The 21,697-nt window shown below is 43.1% G+C and overlaps 1 protein-coding gene across 2 annotated transcripts in view; it reads left to right on the top strand.

Moving 5' to 3' along the window:
• Window positions 1-21,046, top strand: part of LOC116039592 (FERM and PDZ domain-containing protein 1) — a 49,789-nt gene extending 28,743 nt beyond the window's left edge. For both annotated transcript variants that reach the window (XM_031284492.2, XM_031284493.2), the window contains exons 7-16: window positions 2,695-2,799; window positions 6,480-6,575; window positions 6,848-6,973; window positions 7,175-7,294; window positions 7,791-7,927; window positions 8,325-8,544; window positions 11,151-11,333; window positions 12,017-12,161; window positions 12,282-13,640; window positions 15,428-21,046. In XM_031284492.2, coding sequence (XP_031140352.1) covers window positions 2,695-2,799; window positions 6,480-6,575; window positions 6,848-6,973; window positions 7,175-7,294; window positions 7,791-7,927; window positions 8,325-8,544; window positions 11,151-11,333; window positions 12,017-12,161; window positions 12,282-13,640; window positions 15,428-18,945 — 6,009 coding nt within the window. In that variant the 3' untranslated portion in view covers window positions 18,946-21,046. The remainder of the gene's footprint in view (window positions 1-2,694; window positions 2,800-6,479; window positions 6,576-6,847; window positions 6,974-7,174; window positions 7,295-7,790; window positions 7,928-8,324; window positions 8,545-11,150; window positions 11,334-12,016; window positions 12,162-12,281; window positions 13,641-15,427) is intronic.
• The last annotated feature ends 651 nt before the right edge of the window (window positions 21,047-21,697 follow it).

Genomic DNA, 21,697 nt, shown 5'->3' with positions numbered 1-21,697 from the left:
CACGGGACGGTGCGTAGGCTCAGCCGCCTGCTCGCACTTCAACACCGCTCACTTGCGCTCTACCTTCGGATAAACTTTTTTTTCCTACACATCTCAAAGGAGCCAGGGACTTTTGGTTTGTCTTTGTCAAAGGATTGTCAGATTCTGTTTTGAAATGCTTTTTTTTTCGGAGTTGAATTGAAACTTCCCCTGATCTGTAGGAATCATTCTCTCCATTCAAGAGGATTGTGTTTGCAGAAACCCCAGAAGCAGCTCTTTCCACAGTTATTCAGTGTTCCAAAAGTACTCCAGAAGTGTTTTTTTTTTTTTTTTTAATCCTGCACAGCTCCTCTCTCTGAATCTGATGTCACGTCATGTCACACTGTCAACATGGTTGGATACATGAAGCAGAACATCATTCATATGTCTAATGCTTTTTGAAAACTAAAGGCTTTCTTCTTCATAAAACGTGTCGGACATCATCACATTTTTGTATACATTTATATTCATTTACATTAGTAAGCTACAGGACAGCGTCTTTGAAAACATGACCTGTGCGAAAGAGAGAAAAAAAAAATGAATGCGTCATTGTACCCAGCACTTCTGAAAATGCACTTCCGAAAGCGTCTCTGTCCCCAGCACATTTCAAATCAAAATGACGCCCATGCACACACACTCCACATTTACACATAAAGAAAAACAGGTGCAATCATATCAATACTGTAGTTTTTATACAGTCTATGTTTCCGCTGCATTTCGGCAATTATAACTTTATTGATTTTACAGCTGTTTTCTCTTTTATATTGTTCTACTTTATATATATATATTTTTTATATTTATATAGTTATATATATTTTTATTGTATTTTTTATTGTATTTCTTCTTATATTTTTTGTAGAGCTGACTCTAAGGACAACGCACAAAAATGTCAATGTACCGTACAAATGGCAATACACACCTATTCTATTCTCAAGACATTCATTTAATTAGATGCGGACTCTTCCAATTACAGCAGCATTTTAGATGAACATGTCCTTTTGTAAAGAACAAACGTACACAGGCATGTATGTGTACACATGCTTACATACTAGAGATGTACAGTATCTCTAGACACATGGGATTTTAAATCGCTGTTGTAAACACACTCATTAATCAGCACGCCAGTGCAGCTTGAGGTCAAGCGTCATCGCTAACAGGCGCCCTGTCACCAAGTTCCCACCACAGTACATCAGTGTTAACAGTGACATCTGGTACGCCCTCGGACCCTCCCCCCACAGCCTCAGATAGACACACACGCTATTATGATCACTCAGTCTGTGTGTGTGTGTGTGTGTGTGTGTGTGTGTGTGTGGGTCATGGATCTCAATCTGTGAAGCTGATGTATATGTTTGCTTGAAGGTGAAGTAGATCGGTAAATAAACGGCTGCTCCTCAGTGATTCTCATCAGCGGCTCTGCTGATGGAAGCATCTTCACCATCTGATTCATAGCTCACAGCTCCTCCAAGAAATCATTATTGAACTTTGAGGAATTATTATAATTTCCCAGATAATATTCATCTCTGCCGTGCTTGTTGATGGTCACAAAACACGAACCAAGGCATGCCTAAGTGATGAAGGGTATTTATTATAATCAGACAGGGGTATAATAGCAGGAGGAGAGCAGTTTCTTCTGGTGCTTTCAATCCACCACTAACTGGTTTTGCAGTAATTGAGGCAACAATGCGTTTATCCTCTTATCTACTTATTGCTGTTACTGAGCACCTGTACTTGCAGTAATAATCTCAAATATTTTGATTTTTAAATAAATATCTGTTATTTATCTAGTTATCTGCCGCTGGAAGAGGTTACACAGTGTTGATTGAGCCTATGGACCGCTGATGATAGCCGCTGCATTCGCAGTATTAGAACTGCATGTCTGTGCCGACATTACTGAGAAAAGTCACAAGCGGCGCACAGTTAGTGATGCATTTTCCATCACCCAGCAGCGATTGGTCTGCCAGAAAGGGTAGGCCGAACAAACAAAGAAAAGAGAGCGATAATTACAGACGGAGATCTTGGGGATTGTAACATTAGGATTAATATAAAAGCAAAATTGATATCTCCTGAATGTAAATCCCTTGATAGAACTGCAAAGTTAAGTAGTATTATAATGACTAAATGAATGCATGTTTATGGATGCACCCATCTGTATATCATAATTACTCTCATTGTTCTTCCTGTTGTCTACATTTCTGCAATATTAAAGTTGTCCAGTATCCAGTGTGCACATCCTCCCCAGACAGTGCTTGTGATTTTTTTTTAAACATTTTCCACTTGTTTTAATTAAATAATCAAAGCTTATCCTCAGCATTTTGCATAATCTCAACCGATTTGAAATCATGGACATTTTGGTTTGACATAATAGTTTTGAATAGTTGAATAGTTTTAATGTCATTCATGGTATTGAAGCTGGCAAAATGATTTTAACTGCAAGTGTTAGTCTGCAACCTACCGTAGAAGTCAACCAAAGAAAAACAGGGTATATATGATCAACCTATTAAATAATACATTCCTGTATGCATGCATGCAAAAAAAACGGGCTGTGTATCTTTCGCTCATATGTACCACTTCACTGTGCTTCACTCAAAAGATACTTGTACCACATTCAGTCCTAGTTTAATTATTTAAAAAGAAAATACTATGCCAACCTGATTTATTGATTTCTATTCTTCCTAGGGCCCAAAGTCATCATTCATCACACCAGAGAAGAGGGCAAAGCTCAGGTCCAACCCAGTGAAAGTTCACTTTGCTGAGGAGGTGGAAGTCAATGGACACTCTCAGGTGAGTGGGAGAACAATGGGGTGCAGTTATTCTGCAGCCTTAATGCTAATAACTTACAAATCAGCTTTAGAGCCCCCATTCCTCTCTTAAATCTTGGCTTATTATTATCTGTTTGGCAGTGTTTCCTTGAGACAGATTATATTCAACACATTCATTAACAACTTGAAACCATATCTTATTTTGCTGTGGACTGGTAAAAACACCTTTTTAAGTTTTTGTACAAATTTGATTGGCTGTCAGTGTTAGCAGATGAATTTCAGTCAATATCAACAAACTTAGCAGCAAAACTTTTGGGCACTGTGCTCCTTCGGGTCCACTGTGTTAATATCCAATCCCATTTACAAGATTGTCTGGATACATTATCTGGATAAATACACCAAGTCATGGGCCTTTACATTTAGACCTGTTATTAAGGGTAGTCTGTACCTTTTTGCTGGTCTTTATGCTTCTTTACAATGCAGCCAATGTACTTGCATTAACTTTTCCTTATCGACATTGGATATCCAGATACAGATCATGTTAATACAGTACCAGGTGTCAATGGCCGTAAACAAAACGGATCCGTCTCACTCGTCAGTGATTCACAGAAAAAGCTGGTTTCTCTCCAAAAGCAGTGAAGAACCAGTTAAGTCGACTTGATAAGAAAAGCGGTGTCCCTGTTGTCCGATTTCTTGTGTTTTCTCTTCTGCAGAGGTAAAAACACTGAACACGTGTTTCCACAGGATCCAAGGTGTTCCCAGAACACCAAAAATAGTCCACTCGTCCGGAAAATGAAACTATTTAGAGTACAAACGTTTGACTGCGTGCCTTCATTCAGCAACGGGATTGCAATCAAAAAGCACAGAGGAGAGCACCCTTTAGCAGATTTTGCGTGCAATGGATGACAATGAGAAGTGGGTAACCAGAGTATTTATTTTATTTATTTATTTAGTTTAACCACACTGCTCGGTTCCCAACACAAGGCAGGGAAGAAGGAGACTGCAGGCTAGTAAACATGGATGTAAACAATGTTTTTATGAAGAAGGAAATACTCTCAACACATTTGTCAGACCTCAAGGATACATAGTGCATTTTAACACTGAATGTAAACATCATTTTTGTTGGTTTACAAGAGTTGTATTTGTAGTTGTAGCTTTGCATAATGATAAAGAGCAGTGTTTTATAATTGGTCATAGTATATGATGCAGTTTTTCTCTTATAAGCCTGGCTCTGGTTGGTCAGAGTTCCCATCCTACCAGCGGATGTGAAATTAGCTGGATGAGGAAAACCACAGAGGCTGGAGTGCCCATTACTAATCCCGGAGAAAACACGGATCGATATCTGCTTCATCCTCCAGTCCTAATGTCTGTGATTACAGGACAATAAGCATCAGATTAGGGAGGGAGGTAGCGGGAGATAAGGAAGAGACAGCCATCATTAAAATGGAGAGGAAACAAGAAATATGGAAGATGGGCGATTGACATGGGAGTGGTTGTCTAAAATGTGAAAGCTCTCCATTTGAACTTTGAAACATACAGACATTAATGTTGCATTACATCAGAGTGTCATTACAGAAAAACACGTTCTAAAATGATAAGAGAACAGGGATGGTGACTCACCACAGTGAACAAGCTAGGCAGACAGAAACAGGCCACATTATGGGGAGAAAAGCTCTGTGAGAAGAGCTGAAAATGAGACTAGGCTAATCCCTCTCTTTCCTTTTGTAAATATGTTGTCATATGTAAAGCTATTTAAGTTTGATAATTTGGCAAATTTCAAAAATGTAAAAGCAGAAGTGCTTGTGAAATTTGTTCAATTCAGTTGCAATAAAACTTAAATCCATGTCATTAGTTGCATTTCCATCCAGCTGTTTTTATGTGCATTTTCAATTTGCACCAAGTGGTAATGCAGAAAATTTGCAAAACAACTCAAGAAAATGCAAAAAAATGCAAAAAGAAATGTCTTTAACATAATTCCCAGGGCTTTTTTGCCTTTACTTAGTAGTACAGCTGAAGATTTGACAGGAAAGAGGGGAGAGAGTGAGGACGACATACAGCAAAGGGCCGCAGGTCAGAGTCGAACCCGCCCCGCGTAAACATTTTTTAAGCTGTGGTGGAAAGGTTGCTATATCAGTAAAAGCAAAATGTGCAATGTATCCTCAAACGGTTTGTATATCTTACGAAAAATGATGCAACATTTTTGGACGTTATCCTACGTTTAAATGTCCAGCATCATGAGCTATAAGTGCGCTTGTGCAAGCCCAAAACTACTTGGTTAGGTTTAGGAAAAGATTGCGGGTTGGGTTAGGGTGGGTTAGGGGTGGTTAAGTAACTTGCGTATGTGGCATTAGTTAAGTATGTAAGTTGCGTCACAAAATTAAGTTAAAATAAGTCTACATTGAATTTTGCTTTCACGCAAACAGCGACCTCCTGGGTGAAAGTCCTGTGTTTGTTGACCCATCCATCCACCCTGACCTCCTCCTTACACAGACTTTGATGCTCTTTACACTACACCGCCTGACTTCCTTCATAGAGGCAGCCCTGCACGTCCTGGCTCACGATTACATGGGTTATTTACTAATTACATAGTTAATTACTTTTCGTAGGTATATACTGTATATGAACAGTGAATGAGAACAGCCTGAAAATGTGTTCAATGGAAGCAAATAAAGCACGATGTAGGCGTCTGACTTAACGGCCACTGAATCTTCACTGAAGAGACTAAAAATAGCGGCAGACGAAAGGATCAGATCTCTGAGGAGCGTTGAGCAGTTAAGTTCCTTAAAACCGAAATGTCATATTTCCATCATGTTTTCCACATGGTTTTCCACCATTTGGGCTTTGACTGGTGCTTTTTAATGATATCATCTCATTGCGCCTTCTCCTTAAGCAAGGGTATAATGGCACATGACTGGAGAATTAGCCCCACCAGCTCCAATAATTCTTTTGCCAATATTCTGGAAATCTGGTTAAAATTGGCATACAGAATAATAGTCTTCAGTTGGTCCCTTTTCCAAAAACACTAAGCCCTTAACCTTAAATGTGATTAATGTATATAAATTGGCTATCAGTTTCTTTTGGCCATTACTTTTAAAGCACTTCATGGCCTGGCCCCAGACTGTATCTCTGAATTACTGTCTGATGTCGTCAGGCACAAACCTGTTGGCTGTTTCCATGCCAAGAGAAAAGACTAAAGAGGACCAAGCTTTTGCTGTAACTCTTAACAACCTACCTGAACCCAGTTTTGCAAAATCAGTATCTTTTTGCAATTGCAATAGCTAAAAACGTATTCACATCGAAAGGCTTTTGTAACCTTATTCAATTTAGGTAAATGTGTCTGCATGTCTGTATGCAGGTTGGTTTATGTATGCATGGAATACATATGTAACATGTATGTGTATGTTTATCTATTTTGTCTTTTTTCCCTTGCAATTCCCTTGTAATCTGAGGTTTTGATAAGTGCTACATCCATAAACTTTATGTTTATATTATTACTCAAGACAAACAGACCGACGGGCAAATAAAAACCATCTAATTAAATCTCTCATAATGTCTCAAGCACAGAGACACAAAGTGCTTTAATTTTCTAACTATCTCATATCTCCCTGTCAGGCTGTTACTTCTAATCGTCTGGAACCAGCAGGTTTTAAGACGTTCACAGTTTCATCTGACACGTCCCCTGACCTCATGTCTGCTTTGCAGGGCAACTCGCTGCTCTTCCTGCCTAATGTTCTGAAGGTGTATCTGGAGAACGGGCAGACCAAGGCCTTTAAATTTGACTCCAGCACCACAGTCAAGGTACAGTACTATGCAATGCTACAGTCTACCATATTGATATCCATTCCTATTAATTATTATTCACACTGGATTTAAAAGCTCAAAGTGATGTGATATACTCACTCCCTCAGTTTTTATTAGCATCAGATATACTGTACATCCGTTTCCTAGATTTGCCAACTACTCAGACTTTCCCTTGCTTCATTGAGACCTACATACCTCCGCCTCAGCAATTATGTTTCCCGATGTCATCAAATATTGTCTCTCAAGATGTAATGCTCTTTGTGCATCAGGACATTGTGATGACACTGAAGGAAAAGCTTTCTCTGAGCCGTATTGAACACTTCTCCCTGGTGCTGGAGAAGCAGCACAGCATTACCATACTACTGCTGCTACATGAGGAGGAGCAGATACAGCAGGTAAACACACACACACACACACACACACACACTAATAACAATTGTTTCACATGTCTCCTCAAATGTACATCTACATCTACGCTACAGCTCCATTTGGAGTTGGGTTTAATCTGCGACAGTATGAAAGCTTTAACCTGCATTCGAAGAATTCAATTTGTTGCTGTGTATGTTTTGTGTGTGTGTGTGTGTGTGTGTCTTCAGGTGGTCCAGAAGAGAGAGGCCCATGCCTACAGATGTCTGTTCCGTGTTTGTTTCATGCCCAAACCCCTCCAGACGCTGCTGCAGCAGGATCCCAATGCCTTTGAGTACCTCTACCTGCAGGTAGATTGATGAACGTCTGAGCCACAGATACAGTAACCCCCAGGCTGCGGCAGTTTACTCTACATATCGCTAATGTGTTTGGATACTTGTTATAATTTGTAGGTTTTCCATTATACCCTTAACTTACCCTAAAACGTCTCCAAAAAGTCCAATTATTGCTCCTGTTGACACATTTCACCGTGATGTATATCGGCAGACTGAAAGGTCAGCTTGTTTTTAAATATGCAGTTTTTCATTCATTCAAATCCCACCACAGTTTTATTCCTTCCCTGTTTCCACAGTAAGTTCTTGTTACTATTTTTAAACTCAGTTACCTCCTGTTGTTAAAGTAAATGCTGCAAATGAGACATACCACTAGTTTACAAACCATTGTTGGTCCTGAAATGTGTACAAAACATAAGATTGTTTCTGAATTGGTTCTATTTTTTATTTATTTTTTATTCTTTTGTATTTCATTGTTTTACCATCTGTACTGTGTATTGTTTGTGTGTGTTAGGGGGTGAATGATGTGCTGCAGGAGCGCTTTGCAGTCGAAATGAGGTGTAACACCGCCCTGCAACTCGCTGCGCTGCACATCCAAGAGAGATTGGCGAGCTGTGGACAGTCACCAAAGACCAACTTGAAGATGATCACGTGAGACACACACACATTTTATATCCAATAAATTTAACTATATTAACACTGGATTTTACTCCTAGTAAAGAGCGCAGAGCAAAGTGGGGTTCCATGCTGGTCCTACGTTTTTGGAGGGACAATAATAATTATTTATTGAACTTGTTCTTTTGAGTAGCACCCTGCCCTACCCTAACAGTCACACAGTTACACAAGTGGCATAGTTCAACTGCAGTTTTGTAGCACTCAGCCCTTTAGGTGAGCATCAAGAATGCATTTCACGATTTGAAATTCAAAGGAGATGCTAATCCAGTCATATTTAATCTAAATTCATACATCCTAAATGCAGTTTCAGCTCTCTAACAGTCTTGTACACACAGACAGCCCCCCTCAGCCTGTGTTTCTGTGTTTGCTCTAGGAAGACGTGGGGCATAGAGAACTTTGTGTCATCCACCTTGTTGAGGAACATGCGAGAGAAGGATCTGAGGAAGGCCATCAGCTACCATATGAAGAAGAGCCAATCCCAGAACGATCCCAAGCAGAAGGGTCTGTCAGTCGATCAGACACGGTTAAACTACCTGGAGGAGCTGAGTGAACTCAAGTCATTTGGAGGGAAATCCTTCAGTGCCACCATGATGGTAGGGTTTCCACCTGTTTACTATAGCTGTGTCCCAATTCAGAGATGGGGACTCGAGTTTGAGACTCCTACTCGAGTCGGACTTAAGTCACACACAGTTACTTTAGACTTCAGTCTTCTCACAAGAATTCAGACTCCACTTGGACTCGAGATGCGAGACTCTTGAACAATCTTTATTTGTAGGAAATAAAGATTGTAACTTACCTACGTAACAGGTAATACACAACGTATATCTGCTGCGCACAGCTACACGTGAGAGAGGACAATAAACATGTTGACCGCACCGGCAGCTCCTGTGCCATTCATCAGAAGCTTAGGTTTAACTTAAGACAACAAGGCCCAAACAAAAGAAGAGCTGAATGCAAAATATGTGGTATCAAGATTAGGGCTTTGACGCCGAACTTCGATATTCGAATATAATTTGAATATTAAAAATAAATATTGATATTCGAACGAATATTAGGCAGCCCTTAATATTCGAATTTCGAACCTGTTATGGGCATTATTTTTTTGTAAATGTGTTTACTTGTAAACCTTGTTTTCAATTCAGATTCCGAGGCTTTTTCACGCATTTCAAAATGTAACTACACGTCGCGGCGACGCACGTCGCTCGGCCGTGGCTTGGTAGCGTTGCATTTCCCCCGACTCATTTCCTGGTTCTCTTTCTCCATAAACAACGTAAAATCAAGGAGAGGGTTAACTTCTCCTGCTACAGATTTCCCACCGTGGTCAGAAAGAACAGGGGAGACACTTTGTTTCTCTCACTAAGACTATAAAGTCGCTACTCGCTCTGAAGCTACCGGTAATCACCGTCACTCTCTCACAACACACACTCCCCAGACACACACACACACCCATACACACGCGGCTCGACGCACACACCAGCGCAAAAGTATGAACATCAGACCACTTACGTAGGCTACGGTGAAATATCCGACCTTCCTGTTGAAAGCATATTGTTTGTGTTTAATCCAGGGTCTGACTTTTAATTTTAAAAAAAAAACAGTGGTGGCAGTGTGTTTTTCTTCTAACAACATCATTGCACGCCTACTGACTGATACACTGCTCTCTGGTGGACAGAACATATACGAAGTTTGATACCAATATAAGCCTTACTGAAGGCATTTAATGGTCAAAATATTATTAATAAATATTCGAATATATTCAAATTTTAATATTCATAAACAAACGAACTTCGAATATGATTTTTGGGCAAAAGTCAAAGCCCTAATCAAGATAAAGGATTCTGGCTCACACACATCTAGTTTTATCTAGTTTTATCAGGCACCTGAAAACGCACCCTGATAAGTTAGCAAACATGTTTAGCTCAGCATTGGCCATCTAATGTTAGCTTGCTTCGTGCTTTAGCTACAAAAATGGAGAGTTAACTCTGACTGTCGTTCGCTAGATATTATGAAAAGATGAGCGTTTGTTTGTTCGCCAAACATGTGGTAGTAGATTTACGTAATAATTTACGTCCCCCTGGCTGCAATGCTTGGAATTCCTATATAGCTATGCAGTGTTCTGAGCCGCCTGGATGAAACGCAGCAGTTGATACAACACTCAATATAACCACGAGAGACAGGAGACTTGACTTGGACTCTACCTCGGCACCGTCCTTCAACAACCGCTAAGGCCCAATCAAGCAGTCTCCGAAATGAGACAGTCTGGTCTACAGAGGATTTCCTGTTTGCGACATTCTTCTATGTCTTTCCTAATTTTTCTAGTAGAGAGAAGAGCCTGTCCATTCTCTCCTCTGCCTCCCTCTGCTACCTCATGTCTGCCTTTATAAGCTCAAGCAGCTTATCGTCTCTCTCGTTCTCTCTGTTGCCCCGGCCGGCTTTTCTCCTCTTCCTCCTCCTGGTCACCCTCTGCTGTACTTGGCCCTAGTCTGTCCACCGGGATGAAGGCAATTAGGACAGGGAGTCAGGTGGATTGCATGAATAAAACAAATTTAAAATCACTTGTACATGTATTTTTTGAATTGTCCCATATGTGATTTTTTTGCAGGGGGAGTCAGTTTGTCCTGCAGGCCCATTATATCCAGAATGCTCCTTATCACAGAGAGAAGGGAAGAGAACAGAAAAGGAAAACACGTTATCCCCTCTGTTTCTCTGCTGCTTTACTCTTCTCCTCGAATACCGAAATAGTGCTGGGAATCCTGGGCCAGGATACATCAGTTGTGTCCTCCAAATTTAGTAAAAAGAGGCTGCATTTGTTGGCTGCCTTTTGGAAGGAGCCTCCGAAATGAAATGAAACTAGAGCAGTGCCCGTTCAAAACGTGCCTGTTGGTAACGGGTCGATTGCTTGGCCTCCTGTATTGCTGCTTGCAGCTTTCACCAAAAACATTGTACTACTACAGTTACCTGACAGAGAAATGTTACTAGTTACGTTGCAGATTTAGATTTTACTCCCAAAATATCACATTCAAAATATCACATTCATTATTATTCATTAACCTATCCAGCATTACACTTGATCAGACAGTAAATGTAAATTTCTGATTTAAGACACAGCTTCTATGTATATTTACTTTTTTGTTGGGATGCAGTTTATTGAAGTTTCAGTCTTCTCATTGTCTACAATTTCTCCCCCCCTCCTCTTCAGCTTCAGGACAGAGAGTCGATGGTGACCCTGTTGGTGGGGGCGCGCTACGGGGTGAGTCAGGTGGTCAACCACAAACTGGGCATCCTGTCCCCCCTCACAGAGTTCACCAGCATCACGCGCATCGAGCTGCTGCCTGAATCCGACAAGGTCAGCCTGGTGAAAATATACCTGCAGGACATCAAGGTAAGAGCAGGAATATACCCGCACACCCAACACACGGGGGAGACAAAGCACTGCTAGGGCTGGGTACTGAATTCAATGCTTTTTAGGCACCAACCGAATGGCCTCCTTAGTTTGGAGTATCAAAAAGTGCCTTGTCATTCAATACCAAATTTCAATACCTAACCAGCAAATCTCATCACCGTCAGTGAGCCAAAAGGCATGCAGCATGCTTCTACCAAGATCTAATAATGCGTGTGATTGGCTGTTAAGAGTTACACGTCACAGAGGAACAGAGGTTACACAAAGACGGCTCACGTAGTAGGAGCTGAAAAAAAAAAAAGTCGTAATGTTGTAATTTATTTTTGTTAAAGTGCTCATATTATGCTCATTTTCAGATTCATAATTGTATTTAGAGGTTGTACCAGAATAGGTTTATGTGGTTTAATTTTCAGAAAACACCATATTTTTGTTGTACTGCACATTGCTGCAGCTCCTCTTTTCACCCTGTGTGTTGAGCTCTCTGTTTTAGCCCTTTCCTGTAAACAATGTGCAGACTTCAGCATGAAAAGAGGTAGAACTGCTTTTTCATCAATAGTATGAGCCTTTTGGATGCGACAGGATTACTGTATGCTTAGTGTTTTTTTCCTCTGCTGATATTGTCTTTCCCTTCCCTCTCTTTCCTTGTTTTCCTTTCTCATACAAAGCCCATCACATTGCTATTGGAGTCAGCCGCCGCCAAAGATATGTCCTGCCTAATAGCAGGGTACTGTCGAGTGTTTGTTGACCCCAGCCTCAACGTCTTTCCCTGGATACACGACTCCAAGAAGCACAGAGTGTCGGCTGAGGAGGGTACACATTTCCAGTAATGTACAGCCATAAAAAACGATGCATACGTCCATAAAGTCACACACCAGGATGTTCCAAATAATAAATAACTTGTCTTGTTTCCATGTTGGTGTGTGTTCACAGGTTACGTGTCACGTTGTGGCAGCGACTCAGACACCTCCTCCGACTTCGACATGCAGGCGCTGGTCACCCAGGTGTCTCATGACGAGAGGCCGTGCCCTCGCGTCAGGTCCTCGTCGGACCCAGACGGAAGAAAAAGAAAAGACAGGAGCAGAAGGAGAAGCAAAGATGGCAGAGAAAAGGGAGATAAACCGTGGGAGGATAAGAAGCAGAAGGAAGAAAAGGATGCCGACAACGAAAAGGAGAAGTCTCCCCTAGATAAAAACCGAGAGAATAAGAACGAAGATCCAGAGCACGAGGAGGAGACGGAGAGAGCGCAGGATGGTCGGCAAACGCAGACCCAGGTAACGGACAGCGATCCTGGGGAACAGCGGGAAAACGTGGGACAAGAAGGTGGAGGTGAAAGTGGAGAAGAGGTGCGAGCAGCAGAGGAGCAGCCATCTGTGTCACTGTCAGAAGCATCAGATTCTTGTAATACTGACTCTCGTGTCGTCACCAGCCCCTCCAGTGACTCCCTCGATGCTTTGGAGGAAGATGACTTGATTTCATGTTCTTCTTCCTCCTTCCACCCCAACGCTCCCTCACACGCTCATGCCCATGGCCACCCTCCCCTACAGCTTCATCCACACTACTCTCACAGGCACGATCAGCCCCAGTTCCTCGCCCCTCCACCAGCCCACACCCATCCCCTCATCCACCTCACAACTCGCGACAGCGGAGGCGGCGGCTGCAGGAGGTCAGGCGACGGCGCCGACCCCCAACTCTTCGCACCAGTCCCCTCCTCTCCGAGCCTTCGCCACGTCCAAAAGGGTTCAGCTAACCCCTGCTCCGACGACAGCTCCCTGTGTTTCGCTGAGCTCTCCCGCCTTGTGGACTTCCTGCCGAGCCCTCCGGAGGCCAGCGAGGATGATGAAGATGAAGAAGAGGAGTTGAGGAGGCGGAGGTGGAGGAGGCGGAAGATGTTGAAAGAGACGGGCGAGTCGCTGAGCAGAGCAGATGAAAGAGGAAGCGTAAGCGCGGAGGGAAGTCATGGAGAACATCTGCTATCCCCTTCCCCGTCCTCCTCCTCCCACTTGGAGTTTGTGTTTAACTTTGACCAAAGCGACGCTCGCTGCTACTACAAACTCTGCTCCAACATCACCCCCGACAGCGCTCGCAGCCTTCCCCACACCCTTCATCGTAATGAGGGAGAAGATGGGGAGGAGATGGAGGAGGATCGGGGTAAGGCGGTTGACCTGGAGCCTATCCCCATCCTTCAGCCACCGCCTGGCTTCGGAGACAGCAGCTCTGATGAAGAGTTCTTTGACGCCAGAGATCGTTTCACCTCACCTGAAGACCCAAGCTCGGGGGCCATGCCAAGAGGTGATGTGGTTTTTATTGGGATGCTAATCGCAATTATCTTCTATCATTTTTAAGCCCTGTGGAGTGATGAAAACACATTTGCTGCCATCTAGTGGTTGAAGGTTTTACTCCACAAAAGGGACATAACATTTGCATTATCCAGCAACATAATACAATTACCAGGAAAGTAGTAAATCACACTTCTGACCACACCTACTGTACCAGAGACCTGGATGTGGTCCACTAATTATATAGATTCAGACTATAGAGCCTTTAGAGCTCAGTGCAACCATGCTTTCCCACCAGAAAAGTCATAATTTCATCCGTTACACTTAACTCTCCAAAGATAATTATTAGTCCAGTGGACGTGGTGGAAAGTAATTAAGGACACTTACTCAAGCACTGTGCTCAAGTACAGTTTTAAAGTACTTTAACTTTTGTATTTCTAATTTGTGCTACTTTATACTTCTACTCCACTAAGGTATACTGTATATTGTGCTACATTTATTTGCCTCCACGGTGATCAAACAATCCATAACCCGAGAATAGTAGACAGTTATACCCATCAAACATGTTTGGTTTTTAAAAGTGAATGGGGACACAATAAAGTTCTTTAACCAAAACCAAACAACACTATGATGAAATTGGTTAATGTTCTTTCCATGGAAATCATGAAAAGAAAAGTCTATGCTGAATTGCTGAATTAATAATGCACCAAACCTACTTAAAAACCATGTTTAATTTCCTCGATAGAGACCTGATACTTCATGACAAATGACATGACAATTGTATTTCCAATATTACTTCAAAGTGCACTACATTGTCATTTCCTGCTGATTCTTGGTGTTTAATCATAGCACCTTTGTAGGATATTAACTGTAAATAAAAACATACTTTAAAAAAAAATGAACCCGAAGGAAAAGCAGAGGTAGTAAGTACTGTATAAGTACTGTTCTTTGACCGAGTGGTGCCTGCAGACTGTGCATACAGCCCCAACAACCCCCACAAATAAGATCACCAGCTTATGTGGCTTGACAGGTGAAACCCGGGGGGGGGAAGTCTCTAAATCTGTCGCTGCTGCTTGTAAAGCTTAATTGCTAGAGTGTTATAATAATTGAAGGATTTTTATAATCTCCTCTCTTATATGGATTTTGGCACTTTGACAGTTTTATGAGAGATTGCATTAGTAATAGTTGAGTAAATCAAACTGTAGTCTCGCTTTGCCAGACCCTCCTCCAAAGCGCCCTGAAGGAGGGTCTGGCTACTCCACACAGCATTCGGGGATGGGAGGAAAACGTGCTCTGGTTTAATGGCATTTCTTTAAACCAATCACAATCGTCATGGGCGGTGCTAAACTCCTCACAGAGCCACTGCAAAATAGTCGTGCAAGAGAAAACTCCGATTGGACAGATAGTCTAGCTAGCTGTCTGGATTTACCCTGCAGAGAGCTGAGGAGCAGTCAAAAATAGTCCTCATTAATCCACCGAATTTAAAATTCCAACACAAAAGAAAGCGGAAGGAAACGGAAAATACATGCATCCGGCGGATTGCAATCCCGTAAGTGGAATGCGAAGGATATAGACTAATCAAACTGAAGCTGTAAAAGTGAGGGAGACAAAAATAAGACTAGAATGTCTCCCCCATCCCCAGTGAAAAACCACACCAGTACCCAAAGATAGTGACGTCCATTCCCTATTATATAAATAAATGAGTGAATGAAATCACAATCAGACATAAATCTTCAAGGAAAAACAAAGTGTTACAGGAGGTTAATGTGTTGAGTTAATTGAGATTGTTCTGTCTTGCAGATATTCGCACAGAGATGAAACTGGACTTCCTCAGCACACTCAGCCTCAGTGACATCAGAGTCTCGGTGACAGACACAGACCGAGATGGAAAAGTGGAAGAAGACAGAAAAGGAGGAGACGAGGAAGGAGGAGGCAGAGAAACATTGTTCCAGCTCAGGAAAAGATCCCGTAAGCGCCGTTCCTTCATGGAAACGGATTACACCTCTAGGGTGTCATACCCAGAGCCAGATCCAGACAAGCAGGACGTGGTCTCAAGCAGGCTTCATAAGAACTTTTTAGCAGAAGCCAATGATGCACAGATGCTGAGTTCAGATCCTGAACCTTCAGAGCAAACCCAGAATCCCAGTCCTACTGTCTCCTCTTTGACTCACTCTGAAGGGGAGCCGGCTCAGCTCGAGTCAAAGCCAATCCTGTCCAAACCCCGCTCACATGGATCTGGCTCTCCCCGTGGTTTGGGGTCTCAAGAGCAGACTAGAGACCCACAGGCCCCCTCCAGGACCAGGAAACAAGAAATGGAGATGGAACCCGATGCAATGGAATCCAAATCGGTCACAGATGTGGTGAAGGCAGCGTCTCCTACCATCACCGTTATCCGCTGCCGGGTGGATCCAGATGGGAAGGAGAGTGCTGACCGGAGGGGTGACGGAAAGGAGGAAGGGGAGGAACAGAGGGAGATGGGTGAGGCAAAAGAGGAGGGAGAGGAGGAGGAGGCAGCCAGTGTGTCGGGGAATGGGCCGTTCACTAATCATATGTTTTTGCCAGAAACCAGTGTGGAGGAAGGTAAGGGGGGAAAAGAGAAGAAAGAGGTTGTGAGAGAGTACTCACCCAGTACAAGCAGACCCCTCATAGGTGCCGAGAGGCAGCCGGAGGCCAACACACTGCCTACATGTTTGATAGATGTGAATAAAAAGAGTAGTAATGGCCTTTTGGGAGCACATCTGATTGCCCTAGAGCAAAACTCATACGTAGAGGAACTTAAGCTTGAAGGTGTGTGTGAAAAGTCAAACCCTCCATCATACTCACCACCCCCACCTCCACCCTCATCCCCTCTACCTCCAATACCAGTACTTCCCAAATCCCAAAGCGACTGTTTTTTGATGGAAGAAGGGGGCAGCGAAAACACGGGAACCTCCACCAAAATGTCTTTATCTCATTCTGAGGAAAGGCCCATAGGAAAGCAAAGTCACACTAAAAAAGCACAATTACATTTAGACATCACCACCAGTGTTAATGAGGACGCCATTCATGTTTTTAGCTCTGCTATGACTACTAGTGATGAAGTTACTCACAGCAGCAATTCGGACAGTGTTTTTGAAGACGATGAGGTGAGTAATTCCTTAAATTCTAGTTCCAATGACAAGAAAGACGGCTGTGCTATAGCTACAAAGCATAGCATCAGTGCAAATTCGGCTACATCAAGTAAAGGCGAGTCTCAAATGACTGTTAAGTCACTTACCGACACTGAGGCTCATACAAGGATTAATTTGGTAAATTCTGATTACACTCGAGCTATAAACTCTATCACTGCAAAGCTTGGAGCTGCAACTAAAGCCACATCTCCTACATTTAATTCAGGTACCAGATTGCAAAGTAAGGTTACACGTGATAGCGCTTCATGTTTGAATCAAAATGTCGACAAGTTCCGAAGCGATGAAGCCAAAGCTAGTTTAGCTAGTTCTAGCTTAGTGAAAGCTAAAACACCCACAGTCCACAATCTCTCCAAAGCGCCTCCTTCTCCAACTCGCTTCCTCTTCCAGACATGTTCCCCTAGCTTTATGGGTAGCTTATCTGCCTCCACACTCAGGGGGAAGATTCAAAATTTGCCACTTTATTTATCACGCTCCCAGGAAACCCTCAACCAAGCTGTGGAGGGGAATGTACCTCAGAGTCCTGCTGAGGACAACAGTAGGGACGACAGAGAAATCATCATTAAAGTCACAGGCGTTGATAACGTCACACAAACAATAGACTTTGAAATGGACACAACTGCAGAATCAGTGGAGTCAGACGATTCGGATACAACGGTCATAGGATCCGAGAGGGATGGGGAGTTCTTTGTTGACAAAAACTCAGCAAAGAGTTTTCGTTCTGGGTTAGAGGTGAAGGAAGCAAGCTCACCATTGCCTGTCCAAACTGAGCCCAAACCCCAACACCAAAATCAGCTTCTATACACTGGGCCTGTCAAGAACACACCAGGACCAATAACGGAGCCTCCGGCCTCCATAGCGAACAGCCTCCAAAGAGACACTTCAGGCCTAAAGATGGACACTCCTGGGCCTATAAAAGATGCTCCAGAATCAAAGATGAGGGTCAGAAGTCCAGGTGAAGACATTCCAGGTTATAAAACGAACAATCAGTCACGTTCTATCCCCCCTCCGATAGTGGTGACCACGCAGAATCTAAATGGGCCAGGACTCCCTTTTCATGGTCAGTCACAGACAGTAAGTAGGACCAGTAGCGACAGACCTTTGATGGGTCTTTGTAGCCCTACAGGGCAGACTTCAGACTCAACAAAAACACTTTCCTCAGACTGCAGGGTGTTTACCATCTGTGAGGATCCATCCCAGACAAAGGGCCCAGCCGAGGTGGGGACGACTCCACCCTTAAAGTCTGAGTTTGGCTGCACTTCTGTGCTAGCGTCTGGATGTGAGTCAGTTGTGGAAGGGGTGCAGGTGCCGCTGGATGCTTGTGGTTGCCCACCGGTCTACACCAACTGCTTCGGCAGCGGGGACAGCTTTGACGAGGAGCTGACGGTCTACGAGTTCTCCTGCCGCACAGAGAGCAGCGGTGTGACTCCGACTTCTGGAACAAGTCTTCCTCTCGTGACCTCTCCACCCGGTCCCTCCTTTCTCTCCACCGACTCCCCCTCCTTCCCACGCTCCATCCTTTTCTCCTCTTCTACCTCTGAGCTCAGCCCTCTCCTCTCACCATTGTCTGACGCCTCGGACCGTTTCCTGTCTCAAACGCACAAGGACACCATCAGTCGGCTGGGCCAGCAGCACTTCCCAGAACCCCCAACCGGTTTCCAAGTACTCCGCGTAGACGTGGACCAGCTCCTTTCCATTCTGGAAAGTAGCGGCGCTGACCGATCCTTGACAGGCCATGGAGGTCGCCACCCCAGGGACACCTGCCCTGCCCACTTTACTGAGAACAAGAGGGTGCTCCAGATAGAGGCACGGCGGCTGATGTCAGGCTGCCAGAAGGTGGTGGGGATTGAACAGAGCCCAGAGGCAATGCTTCACTCCCTGGCTGACAGTTTCCGGACCCTGGTGGAGTTGGCAGGTATATGCCTCTGGTTCTCTGGTTGCGAACGGTGTGACCGGAGGAACGCAGAGGCCGTCGCGGGCCTGGCAGACGTGGCTCGCTCATTCAGGGACTTCTGTCTGGCAGCAGAGCGAGCCAACAGCAAGCGCAGCTGCCAGGACCTGAGCACCAAGCTGCTAGCCAAACAGTGCACCGCACTCACCGCCTCCGTCTTCTGCCTGACTCAGCTGTTCCGCACCCTCACTGCACTATGAGTGCACCACCATTTACACAGTGTTTTGAAATAACCTTCAAGCAACCTGTGGTGTGTAACCTCAAACACATGAGGTCTCCAGTGAGCCCACAGCTGCTGCGGGGGGGTGGGCAGAGTGTGACCCGGGACAGTCATGTTTTAGGATGGGCAGTGTGAGGTGTTGAAGTTACCTCAGAAACACAGTGGTGTCACTGAGCTCTATAACAGCTCAAATTATCTCAAAACCTCTCAACATCCGATGATGATTGAGATGGTCGAGGTGCATGTACTGTACGTACTGTAGCCCATAAACCAAACCATCAGCCCACAGCCAGACTGTAGAGTGGTGCAAGCAGCAAAAGCAGAACCTGCTTGCGTTCCAGTATTGAGGAACTGATGTACTTGAATGTATGTTAAGTTATCTATTGTGTTTCTTTATTTATTCATTTATTTAATTAATGGGTGACTACAGTGAGCAAACAAGGAATGTAAAGACAAGGAAGGAAGATATTTGGAAATGTTTACAGGCATATCTTTAGATAGAGGAGTAGTGGGCCTTTTACACACATACACAAGCACACAAACTCAAATACACGGTGAATCAGTATTTGATTCCATTCCTACACAGGCCTTTTGTATGACTGACCATGTTAAGATAAGAAGCACTGCAGTTTACTGATGCTTATATATCTTTACATTCTCCAGGCTGTCGGCGAGGGCTTCTTTGAATGTTACTGTTTACAAAACCAAAAACTAGAGTGAGAAATGATTTTATCCAATACCACGAATCAAATCCCACAAATCAAGCCTGAAGCTGTGTTAGCCATTTTATAAATCTAGTAGCAGAATGCTGATGTATGCGTATTATGTGACTTTATGAAACAACTTTGTGTTTGGATGAGATACAGTCATTTTGTACAGACATTTAGTATGATTTATGGAAATGTATTACATTTGCCAGCAGTTCTTTCATTTATTTGTCAGCACTCTCTTTCTCCCCCAGCAGTTGAAACACTGAACCCTCCAGTGCATGGTGATGTGGCTGTCAACCTTCCAACTTTTTTTTGTCCATACATTTATTTATTTTTCTATTTAGTGCTAACATGTCCATTGAGAACAAGACACACCATTCTATAGGAGACTTGGTGACACTTTCCAGTAGATATTTATGGTACATCATTTTACGAGAATTTTAAGTATTTTAAGTTTCAAGCAATCTGCAAGCTTTTCAAGATCATGAAAAAACCTGCACACCTCTGCCTGAGCTTTGTGGACAGTCAGAAAGCTCTTAGACAACAATGTCCCTTACACTAAGTGCATTATTATGACAGATTTCCCAATATGACCACATATAGTAGTAAGCCAGTGACTACATATGGGCACAGATAGCCCAAGCATTTCAGGATTACAGTATGTGCATACAGCACTGGTTATCTGTATGTGTATTTTCAGCTTTTGATGACCATATTGAGTGGGAGGGTCTCAGAGAAGATCTGTCAAACTGACCCAATCATTGGTTGACAGCCTGTCATTTGAGTTCCTTGAACTCAACACATTTGTCACAAAATCATGTTCAACACCGATTTACGTAAAGCTTATTACTGTGGAAAAGCTGTTGTATTATAGCATTTTCACTTGGAATGTTTCTTAAAATTAAAGGGATTGACGCACACTGAACCTGCATGTTCACTGGAGAAATTGAAGTTATCAGAAAAAATACCACCACTGCAGTGCTGGGAACACAATTGCAAACAGTGTTTCTATATATATATATATATATATATATATATATATATATATTTATAATGGCATTTGAAACACTTTTTTTGTTTACTTGTCCTGTTCCTGTGGTTGCAACAGAATATAGTTCCCTGTATTTTATTCCGTTTGCAGCAATAAAGAATTGACTTACTTTTACTATAACCCCAAGAGAAAATTGCCCCAAACAAATGATGGAAAACATTTTTTTTTTTTTTTAAATCATCTGTGCTCACGAAGCATGCTGTAAGAAGCCATAATATGCATTGTTGTTTCATCAGGGATTTTATCTGTGAATGACTGAATGATGTCTGCTCTTGCTTTGTAATGCTCAACTCCCACCATTAAAAACAATGTCAAGATGTTATTTGTATGATTCCTTTAAAGGCACCTGTACCTTATTTACCACACATTTTATTTCTCAGCACAGCCAGATAGTCTTGACTCCACAAAAGTGGGAAAAGGTGTGCAGTGCAGTGTTTACATTACATAGCATACACTGTCACATGGAGCGACACGTTGAATCTTTTTGGCTGATGTTAATTTCTCAGATGTGTAGTATTTGGTTTAGAAGCTTTTATTTGTGATATTTCGCGGCATAAAGTTCCACTAGGAAGAGGGTACTTCAGCGGTCTGCCCAGCTGCCATCGCAGTCATCTTCGACCCAAGAAGGTGTCTGTCCGCCGCTACAGTTCCCCTGTCGATAGCCTGGCACAGAACTGGCAGGCGGCCTGCAGAGTTGGTGCTAGCCAAGTGGATAAGCCTCTCCCCGGAACGCGTATCTCCTATGGCGCCACTTTGATGCTACCAAGCCATCACCTCCCGTTAGCATTCCATTGACTGCCATTCATTTTGGCGCCACTTTGACAGCGAATAACTTTACATCTGAAGCGTTTAAAGCCTCTATTTGTCCATTGTTTATTTCTAAAGAAACACGACAATGTATAAAAGGCTCCATTACCTTGTACCTCACGTTATGGCTCCGTAGCAGACGTTTTTGTAAAAATAGGCTAACG

The sequence above is a fragment of the Sander lucioperca genome, chromosome 4 (assembly GCF_008315115.2).
Source record: "Sander lucioperca isolate FBNREF2018 chromosome 4, SLUC_FBN_1.2, whole genome shotgun sequence".
Classification (NCBI taxonomy): domain Eukaryota; kingdom Metazoa; phylum Chordata; class Actinopteri; order Perciformes; family Percidae; genus Sander; species Sander lucioperca.
This window is presented reverse-complemented; position numbering and strand designations above follow the sequence as displayed.